At 33.9% G+C, this 16,270-nt stretch overlaps 1 protein-coding gene across 10 annotated transcripts in view; it reads left to right on the top strand.

Moving 5' to 3' along the window:
- LOC100067608 (probable ATP-dependent RNA helicase DDX60) overlaps positions 1–16,270 on the top strand; it is a 108,310-nt gene that overhangs the window by 8,211 nt on the left and 83,829 nt on the right. For all 10 annotated transcript variants that reach the window (XR_011434673.1, XR_011434674.1, XR_011434675.1 and 7 more), the window contains exons 2-7: positions 4,006–4,279; positions 8,783–8,852; positions 11,067–11,256; positions 11,609–11,950; positions 12,917–13,039; positions 14,856–15,026. Coding sequence is in view for 4 of the 10 variants with exons in the window: in XM_014737740.3 (XP_014593226.3) it covers positions 4,009–4,279; positions 8,783–8,852; positions 11,067–11,256; positions 11,609–11,950; positions 12,917–13,039; positions 14,856–15,026 (1,167 nt within the window). In the remaining 6 variants the exon portion in view is untranslated. The remainder of the gene's footprint in view (positions 1–4,005; positions 4,280–8,782; positions 8,853–11,066; positions 11,257–11,608; positions 11,951–12,916; positions 13,040–14,855; positions 15,027–16,270) is intronic.

Raw genomic sequence — 16,270 nt, forward strand, 5'->3', positions numbered from 1 at the left:
GCTGTTTAAGAGCAGAATCTTTCTTTCCTTTAACCCTACGGTTCTCGTGTTGGTGTTCAAAGCTGCATATTTTGGAGGCTTGTCTCTCTGATGCAGATCCCAAGAGTTGGGATCCCTGATAATAGGCACAAACCCCTTGCTCCTCAAGGAGAAGCTTCATCTTTAAGAAATCCCTCCCAATTGTAGTTTGCTGCACCGGGAGTGGGGTTTTTGGGGAGACCATTTCTCTGCCTCGCCTACCTATTTTCATGTGACCTTTTTTTTTTTTTTGCTGTGGAGAAGATTTTTAGCTAGTTTTCTGGTCTTTTTTAGAGGAGATTGTTCCATATGTAGCTGCAGATTTGTTAGGTCCATGGGAGGAAGTGAGTTCAGGATCTTCCTATGCCACCATCTTGAACCTGTCTCTGAACATGCTGTTCTGTTTTTCTAGAATGTTTTTACTCTGTCTTTCTCTGAAAAACTGATAATTCTTCAAGCTCAAGTTCAAAGATCATCTCCTTTGAGAAGCCTCATTCACTTCTCCCAGTCACTCCCTCCTTTATGCTTTCGTACTACCTGGTTCATTTACTAGCTATAATACAACTCCCATCATATTAACTTTTAATTAATCTGCTAACTTATCTCTTTTTCTAGACTGTGTCCTTCCTAAGGCTAGTGGACTTGAGTATGTTGCCTAGAATAGTGTCTTATACTATAGTAAATATCTAATAAAAGCAGATTGAGTGTATGAATTAATTAATTAATTATTCATCAAAATTAAAGTATATTTATGGGAAATTGTATTTGCTAAAAAAAGCCACAACCAAGAAATGATGAAAGTATAAGGATTTATGGCACAGTGGTCAACACTTTTACGTCTTCTTATTTTATATTTTATATTTAGAATTTAACGCTTTTTGATGGAAGTAATATTTTTGGTGAGGCAGATTGGCCCTGAGCTAATATGTGTTGCCAATATTCCTCTTTTTTTTCCTCCCAAAGCCCCAGTACATAGTTGTATATCCTAGTTGTAAGTCCTTCTAGTTCTTCTATGTGGAATGCTGCCACGGCATGGCTTCATGAGCGGTGTGTAGGTCCACATCTAGGATCCGAGCCAGTGAACCCCAGGCTGCCGAAGTGGAGTGTATGAACCTAAATACTACACCACTGGGCTGGCCACAGGGAAGTATTTTTTTGACTCTTCTTTTAAAGAAAAGGGAACTGAGGCACAGTGAGACCAAATGATTGCCCAATTATACAGTTATTGCATTTTGCTGGTGATAGTAGTGTTAGTGATGAATCATAAAGACTTTATATTCTCTTCTTAGAAGCTTGATGATGCATGATCATGTGTAGAAACATGAAGAGTTATTGGTTAGACATTTGGAGCAGCGTGATAATGGATTGAAATAGTCACAGAGGAGAGTGAAAAAAAGAGCTGAAATTGAATGAGTGTAACAGAGATAGCAGGACGATTATTTTAGGGTGGAAAAGACATGGTTATGTTTATACACTGAGGGAAAAAAGCCAGGAGAGAGAGGTAGGGAAGGAGAAAATGGGATAAAGGGAGGTAACCTTTAGAGAAAGGTCCAGGAGACAAAATCTAGAGCACAGATAAAATAATTCGTGCAAAACAGAAACAATATAATTCATTTTTCGATATTAGTGGAAAAATGAGGTGTCTGCTGCATGAGTAGTTATATATGAGGGTGGAAATTGAGCCTTAAGACGTATCTTAATAGTGCATGATATCATCAACAGAAAAGCAGCGTAATAATCTCTGGAATGTCATGTTGATTAGAGTACAGACTATATTATGATAAAGAACAAGAAATTTAACAGATCCCTGAGACAAAAATGGTGTTCTTCTTAGGCAAATGTGAACTGCTTTTGATCTTCCTTATTGGTAAGGATTGAAAACAAATGCATTTATCAGTTTAATAGCCTCATGCCAAGTGCCAGAGGCTATTATTTTCTGTCTCAGTAAAGATACTACAGCTAGGAAAATAAATGTGATTGCCTGCCTTTATATAACTGAGGGCTGCCCTCAGTCTATCATTTTCTATATGAGAGCTTTCCAATGTTATTATTAGAAGATAATTCCACACTTAAAAGTGTCATTGCTTCTGTACTTTCAGGTGGAACAACTAATGAGTATTCTCAATGCCTTACCTCCCACCTCTACTTCATTAGAATGAAATACAGAGGAAAGTCTTAGTAATTGTCACACTCCTGTATGCCAGGATTATTAGCACCTCTCTTAACACCAGCAATGGGATCACTACTGACATCACACCAGGGAATGATCGAACTTCAAAGTCTTACCCTGAGGATATTCTTTCAGGGGCCACTCTTGATATGAATTCTCTTTGGGTTCCCAAGAAAGCAGAGACTGAGACAAAAAATTATGTGCTAATAATTTATTGAGGCATGTAATCCCAGGAAATCAAAGGTAAAAGAAAGAGGAATGAAGTAGAGAAAGAGGAAGAACCAATATGAGTGTGTTGCTGAGTTGTCCACTGCTTAGTATCACACACAACTAATAATTCATTCCCCTGGTACAATCTTCCAAGAGGTCACTTAATGTTCTGTGTCTCAGGACAAGCCATCCATGGAAGGATGGGAGAAGGATTTATGCTCTGATTGCTACTACTATTGGCCAAATGTTTGACATTTAGGGAAACATACTTTTGGGTTGCACATATATGAATGTAGTGTTTCATGCTTCAGTGGCTGCAGGGAAATCCCCCCAAAAGGAGCGAGAGACATGATGTAGACAAAAGGCAAAATGCTATTGAATTTTTCCCTCCTAAAGTTGATTGATGCCCATGCAAAGATGTTTGCCACAGTGGTGGCTGGAACAAGACAAGTGCCAAGGTCCCTGGAGACAGGTGAGGCTAAAAAGATCTGAAGTGGCATGTAAGAATTTTCCAACAAAATTAGAGTGAGCAATTTATAAATCAGTATAAAATAGATAAAAACTAAAAAGTACACATTTTAACATTTTTGCAGGATGACAGATATTGTAGCCAAATTACTCTCAGATGTTTTATTTACAAAAATAAAACATTCAATTCTGTGATGTCTTTATAGTTTCTTTTCATATAATTTGATTGTTATATCATTTCTAAAAAGATCGTGATACTACAATATATTGGTGACACTAGTATTGCTACCAGTGATTGGAGTTTATTTACATAGAATTACCCTATCTGCATGAAACTGTGCTGTGAATCTAAGTACCTATATTACCTATGGTTTCATCTATTTGCCTTAGGTATACAGTGACCCTTTGTAAATTTTAGTTGTGAGGAACCACGCTTAACACTTTCCTCCATAAGCTGACGACTGAACATTTTGATGAAGTATGAAGTTATGCTCTCTTCCAGCCAACAGGGCACTGTCCTCACTGTTAGTTTCTTTCTTCATGCTGCCAGTGGAATATTTTACTATTAGAAAAAAACAGATAAATGAAGAATACACATGTTGATACAACGAGAGAATGCATGTTTCATAAACTTGGTTGAGAAAATGGTGAAAGTCATCGGTCACACAGAAACCAGCAAATCTTTAGCTTTAATTGGATGCTAATTCCATGTCATCTGGTTGACTATGTGCTCAACTATGAAAAAAAAGAATATAATTAAAGTAATACTTAAAATGCTGGAAACTTATATATGAAGATCGTTCCAAAGTTAAGGTATATATAGAAATTTTTACTATGTTCTGATTTTCTTAGATCAAATCCTCTTTTTAAGCACATACATTATTTTTTGTCTTTGTGTATGTGACTTTCCTATACACATTTTCAGGAATGTATTTTGCCTCTACCTTCCCTTTTGAGCAACTCACTGCAAACATGTTTGGGGAGAAGATTATGAGAAATTATCCTCATTAGGAAACTAGAGATTGGTGCGATTTAGAGAGAGATGAGGGAATCCAACTGATTTCTCCTGTGAAAGGAGTACACTATACTGTGATATGTGATTTTAAATAAAGTGATAATTAGTAGCTTTGTTTTTATAGATCATGGCTTCTGCATCTACTACGTCAAATGAAAACTCAAGCTCAGGTAACAATGAAAGTGAAAGCGATATTGAAAGTGATAGCTGTGATGACAGTGAGACCACAGAGAGTTTGTCCTCATTTGATCAATCTGAGGAAGAAGATCAACTAAGCTCAGAAGACGTAATAGAAGAACCAGCTTCTAGGCAATTACCATCTGAGTTTGAAATCAATGAAGAGAAGCCTTCAAAAGTTGAACCTACAGATGTTAGCGACTGTGATTTAGAAAGATCAGGTGAGGCATTTCATCTTCTTCTTCTTCTCCTGCTTCTCCTTCTCGTTCTCCTCCTCCTCCCCCTTCTCTCTTTCTCTCTCAACTATATAGATGCCCTCAGCTATTTTTTCCCTGAATATTAGAAAAGATTTTGTGTTGTTTTTCTTTAGTTGACTACATGATTGCGTAGTTTGATTTGCTTGGAATCTATATTGTAAAAAAAAAAAAAAGATAGGCTTGAAAATTTTTAAATGAGTTTGTATAGTTGATTTTATTTAAGTCAAATATAGATCTGTTACACTCCACTCTAGCATAGATTCTTAGACTTTTCATTAGTCTGATTGAATCAATAAATCCTTGGGGATACGGACTGGGAGTCAAAAATTTTAACAAAATTCTCACATGATTCTGATTATAGAACTGTGAATTTAAAAGTAGGTCCAAATGACTCTACTTAACTCAAAAGCTTGAAGAGTGGTCTGATAAGCATGAATTCCTAAATTAAATACAACACATAAAATACAATTATACTGCAAGTAAAGAAAATATCAATACCAGGTTGTTTTAATGTAATCTCAATATAAAAATTTTTGTAATAAAATTCTGTATAATAATAATTACAGGAATATATTGTCATTTCAATAGATGCAGGAAAACATTTAGAAAATTTCAATATTCACTGATGATTAGACTTTTTTACCAACTAGGCAAAGAAAATAATTTCCTAAACTTAATAAAAGCAACCTGTTAAAATCTACATCAAACACCAAAATAATGATAAAACTTTATGTGTTTTACCATTAAACAGGAAAGAGTATTTGCTAACAAGTCAATGTAATGACACCAGAAAAGTAAAAAACAATGTGAGAATAGGGAAGGAAGAGAGAGAAAATGATTGTTATTATACTCTACCCCAAACAGCGAAGAAAATCTACCTAAAATGTCCAAGAGAATCTACACAAAACTGGCAAATACGATAAATCTTCTTTGGGATATTAGATTGACATTTTAAAAAAAATTGATTCTAATCACCCATTAGAATGGAAATGGCCATCAGTATGGAATCTAATACTGATTCTAAGTACCAGAAATGACTAATTGGCAAATGTATTAAAAGAAAGGAAACCATCAAAATAGCAGCGCAAACTAAAATATACTCAGGAATAAATCTCACAAAACATGTTAGGGAGGAAATATTTATGAAACATTACAGAAGAACTTAATTTTACTGAATAAATGTTGGGAATATACTAGGTTCTTGCTCATTATCACTCAATATCATAAATATATCAATTATCCCCAATTAATCTTTAAATTAAATGCATGTTCAATCTGAATCTACTCTTTCATCTTGCCTCTCCAAAAAAACCCCACAGTGGAATATCTTAAGGATCTTGGGGTAGGGCTGGATTTCTTAAATAAGACAAAAAAAATCAAATAAAAAATAAAAGTTTGGTAGATTTTATCATAATAAAAAAACCCAGAAGCTTCTCTGGAACAAAATATTCCAAGAAGAGTTAAAGTATAATGAACAGACTGGAATAAGACCATAAATCTATGTATAAATATAAGAATCATTTACCCAGGAAAACTAAAGATTGTATACAAATTGACCAGAGAAAGACAACCCAATAGAAAATTGGGTAAATGTCACAAATAAACAAATCACAAAGGGGAAATGTGAATGTTAAAAAGAAATAGATATATATTGTATAAGATACTCATTCTTGGTAGTAATATAAATTAGAACTATGAGACACATTTCTCAGATTATTAATATTTTAAAATTTGACATTATCAATACTTTGAAGATGAAATGAATATTATCTAGTGGAGTTGCTTACCTCTCCAACTCCTACCTCTTAGAGAATCTCTCTTGAGTATGTTCCGTGAGACATGTTAAAAATAATGTACAATATGCCATTATTTGTAGGACAAAGACAAGAAAACAAATCAACCTAAATGTCTCTCAGTATGGCATTTGCTTATAAAAGGTGATATACTGAGCCAGCCCTGATAGCCTAGTGGTTAAAGTTCGGTGCTCTCACCACTTCATTGGCCTGGATTTAGTTCCCGGTCGCGGAACCACACCACTAGTCTGTCAGTGGCTATGCTGTGGCAGCAGCTCACATAAGAACTAGAAGGACCTAAAACTAGAATATACAACTATGCACTGGGGCTTTGGAGAGGGGAAAAAATGAGGAAGATTGGCAACAGAGATTAGTTCAGGACGAATCCTCCTCAACAACAACAAAAAAGAACAGCTTTAAAAAACAAAAAGTGATATACTCATATGGTAGAGTATTATCAGCTGCTAAAATAAATGCACTATATCTATGTGTATCCACAAGGATAGATCACAAAATCTTAAAAGTGAATGAAGAAAGCAGGATGTGGAATGATACCATTTAAGTCAAAGAAACATAAAAGAATACTATAAATGGTAATATAAAGTTATGGCAAAGAAATATCACGTTGTTAGTTGTCTTTGTGGCGGGCAGAACGGGAATTCAACTGTATCTGTAATGTTTATTTCTCCTTGATAAATGAATTTTAAGCAAATGAGCAGTTTTAACATTTACCAGTTCCAATGTTGGGGTACATAGATGTTTGTTAATTATTCTTCATGCTTTTCTGTATTTTCAAATTATCGTCATCATCCTCCCCTCAAAAATGATCAACTGAAATTTAGAGTTCCTCAATCACCAACTGCCTTTTATTTTTACCTTGATTAAATTATCTAGATTTTTTCCCCCTGCTTTTCATCTGGATGATGTATGAATAACACTTACCCAAAGCAAGTATTAATAATTTACCTAAACTGAAATTCAAATATTTCTTACCTAATTATAAACTAAAATAAAAATACATAAAGGAAAAACAAGAAAGCAACTTAAATACAGTGTTCCTAAAACTATTGATGCAATTGAAATAAAACTTTAAAATACTCTTCCAAACGAATATTTTCACATAACTCCAACCAATTAGGCAGGCTTTTAGTAAGCAAAGCTTAAGACCTGGAGCAGGAAACTTCCTTGCACTTTATTCACACAAAAGTCTTTTAATCTTCAATCTGTAACTATTCACAATGCTGGCTTGTTGGGTTGCTTCTGTCAGCACAGATATGCAAATAATAATGATAAAATGAGATTATGAAATTCTAGAGACATAAAATGATGAAGACATTTGGAGACTTCTATGTTAATTGCAATAAATAACTAAATAAGTACAATTTTAACGAAAATGATAATATACACCAAGCTTAGCCTTACTGTTTGGTTAATAAATTCCAAAGTAGCTCTTAGGATTCAGGAGCCACCTATTATCAATAAATTTGGCTAAGTAACAGTTTAATTGGCATTATATTCCATGTCAAAATATATGGGCATGTCTAGGGACCCCATAATATTGAAATATTCTTTATTAACACCTAACACCCCTCAATTATTCAAAAAATTCACCCTTTTTGAAGAAGAAACAGTTACTGGAGGATTCAATTAATTAATATCAATCATAAAAATATGAGAGACTACTTATGCTGTAACAAAATTTCCAAAAAATCTATGGTTAATTTCTTCTTCTTCTTTTTTTTTTTTTGAGGAAGATTAACCCTGAGTTAACATCTGCTGCCAATCCTCCTCTTTTTGCTGAGGAAGACTGTCCCGGAGCTAACATCCGTGCCCATCTTCCTCTACTTTATATGTGAGATGCTACCACAGCATGGCTTGCCAGGTGGTGCCATGTCCGCACCAGGGATCCGAATCGGTGAACCCTGTGGCAGCAGAAGCAGAACATGTGCACTTAACTGCTGTGCCTCCGGGCTGGCCCCTCTATGGTTAATTTCAATATTACTTCTTTCTGTTTTTTCCTGAGACCTCATGTGCTGAATGGATGACACTTTTTTTTTCTTTCCAAATCCTAATTTCCTGATAGGATTCATTCAACAAGGACATGGAATATTACAAGAAGTTTGCTAGAGAAACTTATTTCAAAGAATTAGATCCATTTTTCTTTTTTTAAATATATGGGAGAGTGGAAAAAATACAAAATTTACCATTTTATGGTTTATCTTTAGTGAGAGAACTTTTCAAGATAGACACTGTATCTATAACTATACATACCTATATAGCGATACCTATCTAAATTAATTTTGGAAGTGGAAAATTTCCAGTTTTCGGTGTATTTTTGTCTTTGTGGATTTGTTATAATTTGTGTATATCACTAAAATGCATTTGAAACTGAGGATTTATTATTTTAGAGTACGAAAAATCCAATTTGAAAACTGTAAGATTTGACCTATCTTGTTAATAATTGTTCTTTACAGTAAGTAGTGTAGGTATGCTCTCTTTTTAAACATATTTTTAGCATATCTGTTTATCGTTTAATATGCTTACTGAATATTTCAGCCATGTATATGCAGTCTTGTATAAAATATAAATACACTTAAAGTTAGCAACAGAAGTTAATTGTCATTTAAAATTAATTTAAAATTGACTATTAAACCACTGTTATTTATTTTTAAAGAATTAAAGGAATGTGAGGGAATTCTGAGGAAGCTCTCATTGTTGATTTGGAAAACTCTGTCAAAATCGAAGTAAGTACAACACAACTTATTCAAAATAATATATCAGTAAAAGTAATAGATAGATTTAGAAACTACCAATGGAGCAAGAGATTAGTATTTTTGAAAATAGGTAAATATTTTCTTGGGGAGGGTTATCGTATACGACTTTCATTCAGTAGCAGGGAATAAGATACTAAAAGCTTTGAAGAAAGATATAAGTGGAGGAAAGATTCACTGCCTTTTAATATTGCATAAGACTAAAGTAGTAATTTAACTGGCATTGTATTCCATGTCAAAATATTATGCAAGTCTCATAAAATCGTTTTTGTATGTTTTGACAAATGCCAAAACATTATGTAATATCATCAAGGACAAATAGACCAAACCAATGTGTATTTCATTCCCTCAACTGTTATTTTTGTGTGCCTCTTAATATGTTAGGCACAATGATAAAGAAAGAAAAAGTATCCTGCCATAAGTGATTTATGGAGTCAAATCTTATGGTGTTTATCTCCTCATTCAAATTTTCTAAAATAGTTTAGAATGATATCCTATAACACAATTGTACACAGTTACAAAATAAAAAACCCAAAACATCATTTACGATAAGCACAGTTTAAGCACACATTATGACCTAAGCCTAGTTTGATTCTAATCATTTTATACATATTTATCTCATTACTCCTCACAACAACCACAAGAAGGATTAGCTGCTTTAAATTTTCTCACTTTACATCCTGAGAAACTGCAGCGTTGGATAGATAAGCAACTAATCTAAAGTCTCAGAACTCGTAAGTGATGGATCCAGGATTCTAACCTGGGCATCCGACTGCAGGGTCTGATCCAGTACATCATGTATTAGAATATGCAAATAGCAAATTTTGAAAGAATATACAGCAGAATTAACATGTTTCTGCAGCCTTTTAATTTTTGAAAACTAGCATGTAGTAGTGCCCCACATTCTAGCCAAAAGACCAAAAAAATAAAACCAAAAAACTAGAAGAAAGTCTATAGTTCATGTTTTATACAACACCCAGTATTGGAAATGATGTAGACAAATTGAATAGCTGACATCTGCTAATGCAGGTATAACTATACAATTGCTTTGGAAAACAATTTGGTATTACTTTATAATGTACAAATCAGTACAGTCATGCTCTGCATATGTCATTTCAGTCAACAATGGACTGCATATGACGCTGAGGTCCCATAAGATTAGTACCATATGGCCTAGGTGTGTAGTAGGCTATTCTATCTAGGTTTGTGTAGGTACACTGTATGCTGTTCACACAATGATAAAATTGCCTAATGATGCATTTCTCAAAACTCTCTCTGTTGTTAAGCGATACGTGAATATAATTCCATTTTTATGACTATACCCTAGATTTTCACCTGTGCATTAGGAAACATTCACAAGAATGATCATTGTAGCACACTTTGTAATAGCAAAAAATGAAAGAAACAATTCAAGTGCCCATTGAAAGGAGAAGGATGTAGAATAAATTGTGATGTAGGCATAATTGAATATTATATAGCATTAAAGTTATTTAATTATAGCTTCTTGTAACCATATGCAAGAATTTTCATAGTAATTGGTAATTAAGTTTAAAAAGTAAATTCTAGAAAACATATATAAGATGTTGTTCTTTCAATAAAGATTCAAAATTTAGCACACATTTATGGTCATAAAAACTTAAAAAATTAAGCAAAAGAATGATGAAAACTAAACTCAAGGCAGTGGTTGCCCCTATGGGGAGATGAGTTTTGGAAACAGCTCATAGGATAGACATAAGTCATAGAAGAATCTTTTATTTCTTGAATTGGGTGAAGAGTTCACAGCCTTTCGCTATATATTAATTTAAAAAGCAAAATGAGATTGTTCCATAGATATAATTAAGCCAGGATAATGAGTGATTTAATTTTTCATACTTGAAGTGCAAAAACAGTAAGTATCTAAATTTAAAATATAGAGATGTACTTTTTTGCATAAATTTATGCTTATACCAATGAATTTTCATGTCACTATAGAATCAGTCAGATCTTTAACTAAGGGTTTATTCTATCACGGAATAATAGAAATTCCCTGGAAAAGGGTTATCTATATATCATGGAAAATTGCAGTTAGTTTTTCTTAATTTTTTCTTAAATTAGAAGAAAATTTGTGTATCCAATTGAACTGTGGGGTTTTCTCTCAAGCTTATATTATTATAATCTTTGTATTATGTGTTTGATATTTTTATTCAGCATGGTAAGCTTACTGAAAGACTTTGTTGAGTCTGAATTCTTTTTGATTGATGGAGATTCCTTATTCATCACTTGTGTTTCCAATGTGAACTTCAAGAAAGGACAAACTCTTCACTTCTTCTATATTGTGGAACAATTTCTGCATGATTTCATTCAAAAGGAAGCCAAGTTTGTAATAGTTTTTTTTAAGGTAACCAACATATTTATTTTGTAGAGTCTACAAAATTCTCATTTCATAGAGTCTAAGGAAAAATATTCAATCACTTAAAAATTTGATCCATCATTACGTTTTTAGATATTTTGCTTCTTCAGATTGTAATTAAAGTGTCTGCTAGTAAGAATAATACCAAGTATTAACAATAGGAAAGTAGCAATGAGTATTTATCTGACATTTCTACAAGATGCAGAAAAATATATTTCAATCATCTTGAAATTCTTAACTCTTCCTGTCATGTTAATACAACAATTTGTTCACAATACTAATCTTCAGAAAGATTCTTAATTTTACCTCTAATGTTAACATTGGTTTTCTTTTTCCACAGGATGCAGAAAATATGTATTTTAGTTACCCTGAACTTCAGGCCCTTCGTATGATATTGATTCAACATTTAGAACACAATACTGACGTCACTATTCATACAGAATTTTCCAATTGTCTGTCACCAGAATGGGAGATATTTCTTCAACAATGTTACCCATATTTCCTAATTGTCTCAGAAAGGGGAATAACACCTTGTCAAACAGACTTTTTAAACATTTTTATCATTCATGCTCTTCAGAAGAAAATCAGTATTGTGCAGCCTTCGGGAATAGAGTCAGATGTCCTAAGAATTTACGGGTACTGTGCCTCAAGTTGCTATTCACACAGGCTGTTTTTTGAAATGGTAAGTTAGGCTGAATTGCCCAGAAGAAATAAGCAACGTAAATGTGAGAAAAATTAGCCGAAGAACAAATAGCGTGTCTTTATTCAAAAATTCTCGGCGTAATAAGATTCTAAAGGGGTATTCCAAAGTGAGGAAAGAGGGCAAAATTTTTTACATGATGTGAGCGAGAGAGGTTTAGTTGAAGTTCTTGTGGATAAGCCTTTGTACGGGAAATTTTGAGAGGTGGGGAGAAAAAGTATGGATTAAGTTTATGTACAAGAGGCAATGCGGAGGAATAATTCAGAGAGGCCAAGGACATGTCAGGATCACGGTGGGAAATTCTCAGTCAGTGTCTTGTACATAAACTACATGTATGTGTGTATAGACACATACACACATTCACATACACATATTCGCTCATTTGTATACTCCTACATATTATATGTATACTGTTTTTTGGTATATATTTTGTATATACATATTCATATATATGTGTATGTATATGTATGATCTGGAATGCTTTTCGTTTGTATTCTCACTTTTAAAATAAAGGTAGATGATAGAAAAATATTTTATCATCTTATTTGTCAACTCGTTTTGAATAGTTGTATCCATTATAAATAGGTAGCTATGAATTCTAAGAGTTGAGAATATTACTTACAATTTTATTCCTTTCTTTCTTTTTTGAAATAGACAGCAGATTAGTATAAAACAATTATACTCCTACTAAGACTTTCTTAACGGTTGATTTTATTAGAAATAAGTGCTTTTTAATTTTTCTTTTATATTCTAATAATCTCAGCAATGAATAGTTCAAATAAAAGGAGAAAAAGTTCATTTTAACTTGAATTAACTGATTTTGTTTTTGTTTTCTCTGTAGCCAAATGATCATGAACATTATCTTCCACCTTGTATTTAGTTTAACTAGAGATATGCAATGTGTATTTTTATTTGAACCAGATTTACTTACGTGTTTTTGTTCTGTAGCATGAAAAACAGCTGCGGCACGCCTTACATGCCTACGTAATAGAGTATTTCCAAAAGTCACAAGGAACAGGAATATTTCTTTATGGTCATTTGAAATTAAACTTGGGAGACATGCAGAAAGAGGTAACAACACATGTATCTGGAAATTAAAGCTCGGCATCTAGGAAACATACTGTTGCTTCTAGAAGACAGACATTTCCTTTACTCACATTCATGTCCTCACTGATTATATAAATAAGCATCTTTGGGATGTGTTCTTCAAGCGGCATAGCACTGAGGCAGAAGGAGCCTTGCTAAATTTATTGATTACAAAACGCTAAACATTTTCTACAAAAAATTTTATATAAAATATGCGGTAAAATTTGAGGAAGACAACTACTATGATAATTTTAAAATCTCAAACTTTTTTTCTTACACTATACGGGAGTACCACTGAGGAACTGTATTCCTAGAAGACAGGAATTTCTCAGTATTCTGGAAAAGAAAACTATCTATATAGCTTGTAAATGGAAGTTAAGCAATTGATCTTTTGGTAAACTCTCATGAGGAAGGTGACCTAAGTCAATGGTTATTTCACCCTTTTTATTTCTCCAAACATACGATTTAACATTGTTTTCCCTTCCATTGAGCATTCTTTTTGGAAGACTAGATATGATGTGGTGATGTGATGGGGGTCACATGACTCTAGAGTCAATATGCTTATGAGCAAGATACTTAGTTTCTCTTATATCCAGCAGCCTGTTAGACATCTTCACGCAGATTTTTAATAGGCATTGCAAACTTAACATGGCTTAAACTGACCTTTACCTTAAACCCATTCCATTAGTCTTCATATCAGTTAATAGCATCTCTATCCTTGTAGTTGTTTAGGACAAAACTTGGGAGACATCCTTGACTTCATTCTTTCCTTCGTACCTCACAGCCAGTAGATCTTGTCACTATGTATCCTGAATCTGCTGACTTCACACCATCTTCATCCCTACAACGTTAACTTGACTATGATCTTTTGCATGGACATTAACCTACTTGTATTTCGGCTTCTGCTCTTGATCTCCTATGATTTACTTTCTACATGGTATTTATTCAAAGTGATCTTTTAAAAATGTCAACCCGATATCATGGTATTACTCTGCTCAAAACTCTGCTAGTTATCAATCTTAGAATAAAATCCTTACAAACCCTACATAGTATGTAGACACTAAGCAAACATTTTTAAATGAATGGATGGGTTAAGTTACTTGTCTAATTAGCATCTTAACTTTTTAGGAGAAGCCAAGTTTCTTGGTTCAGACTGTGGCATCCTGCCACAGACAGACAAAATTATCTTAAGTCTGTACAGCTACCTCCTGCTCTTGTCTAATTACCTTGCTGAATTTTTCAATTTCTTACTCCTTTCCAACTTTCCACAAAGTATAGAGGTTGTAGTGATAATGCTTTTAGTACCAGTGATAAGACAGCTGTGGAACATCAGGCAACTATATCAATTTATGAGAAGACAGCTGTGGAACATAAGGCGACTATATTGTATTTATATCAGTTGCCTCAAAGGCCACTGAAAAATGTCAGAACTAACAACACTGAAGAATTTACAGGTTAATCATTCAGAGACTTGCAAACTGGGCACAGCTTGTTTAGATTTGTTGGTGAGTATACAGATCAGGAAAATAAATCGTTACTAATGTTAAAATGGCATTTAGAACCTAGTTAGATACAGCCTCACTCTCATTTTCCATTAAATATTTTCCAACTGTTCAGTTCATTTATTCCTTTGGCATTTCTTTTATATTTTTCTTTAATTTTTTGAAACATTACATTCTGGCATTAGTAACATTAATGGGAAAAATGTAGCTTCTTTTTCTAGCGTTAAATATCACCTAAGCTTTGAATCTTGTGTCTTGTAATCAATCACTAGGTCTTTAAAAAATTTTTTTTGGTGCAGATACATCAAACCTTGTCCTTGCTTCAGAATCTGTGGCCAGAAGGAGCTGATATCAGAAGTGTTGTCTGCTCCATTTCATGCTCTGTGACACTAAAACTCTACAAAAAAATGTTACATGAGGCAGAAGACTGTGAAAACCTAAACATATGCACAGAGAATCATAACACACAGGTGGGATTCTTTCAAAGATTAATTTAATTATTTAATGTTACTCTTAAAGTTGCGGCAATGTTTATGAGTAGTAGCTGATCAAAACCAGAAAATACGTGCTTGTCACAGGTTTGCTGAATAAACATTGAGGTAAATATATTGATCATATTCTTAGGAAAGCATGCAGGGCTCTTTGTAAAACAGATTAAGATATTTTTTTTTTTTCTGCAGTGAGCTTGTTGTCTCTTTCTTCTCTGACCAAAGGATAAGGATCTATTTCATTCTTGTCTCAGCTGATCATCACTGCTGCTGAGAATTTCACAGGCCAATTTTGAGGCATAGGTGTTGACATCCGCAGGAAGTTTAGTTGTTATAAAAGCCAATGGGGAGTGGTGTTGCTGGTGGCAATGATTATGGCTGTGATCAAGAGGAACCTGGATAACTAGTCATCTACTCTGTTGCTCAGAACCCATGCTTTCTGTTAAGAATACCAATAGTGACAGCGATGTTACTATTAATAATAGCAGCTAACTTTTATTGAGTTACAGTGTGCCAATGCCAGGTATCTTATACACATTATCATTCATCTTTACAACCTTTCGGCATGTGAGGCATTCTTTGTATTCTGCTTTATAGATGAATGAATCAAACAGTTAATTAGTGGCAGAGCTGGGATACAAACCCAAGTTTTTGTTTGTTTTTTTAAAATTCTGCTAGATTTCATTGCCTTAGTATACAATCGTGTCTCCTACTCAGGCCTGGTCTTCCACATAGGAACAGAAGCGACAACAAGAAGCTTTGTCACCCTCCTTGTATGCTGCTTTAAGCTTGTAAATATATTGTAAATATATTGTAAATAGACATTCCTCCAAAGAGATGACCATCCTTCATCATTTTAAAAAATGAAAGTATTAGCTACACTGAACGCTGGGCTATTTCTTTCTTTATTTTTATTTTATTTTATTTTTTTCTGCTTTATCTCCCCAAATCCCCCCGGTACATAGTTGTATACCTTAGTTGCACGCCCTACTAGTTGTGTCATGTGGGACGCTGCCTCAATGTGGCCTGACGAGCAGTGCCATGTCCGTGCCCAGGATCTGAACCAGCGAAACCCTGGGCCGCGGCAGAGGAGCGTGGATTTGACCGCTCGGCCATGGGGCCTGCCCCTGGGCTATGTATCTTGAAAAGTCTTCATTCCTTGGCAAAATAACTAGTTGTACTGTTTAGAAAAATAAATCATATGCTTATTAAAAGTTTTCTTAAAA

This window comes from Equus caballus, chromosome 2, assembly GCF_041296265.1.
Source record: "Equus caballus isolate H_3958 breed thoroughbred chromosome 2, TB-T2T, whole genome shotgun sequence".
NCBI lineage: Eukaryota > Metazoa > Chordata > Mammalia > Perissodactyla > Equidae > Equus > Equus caballus.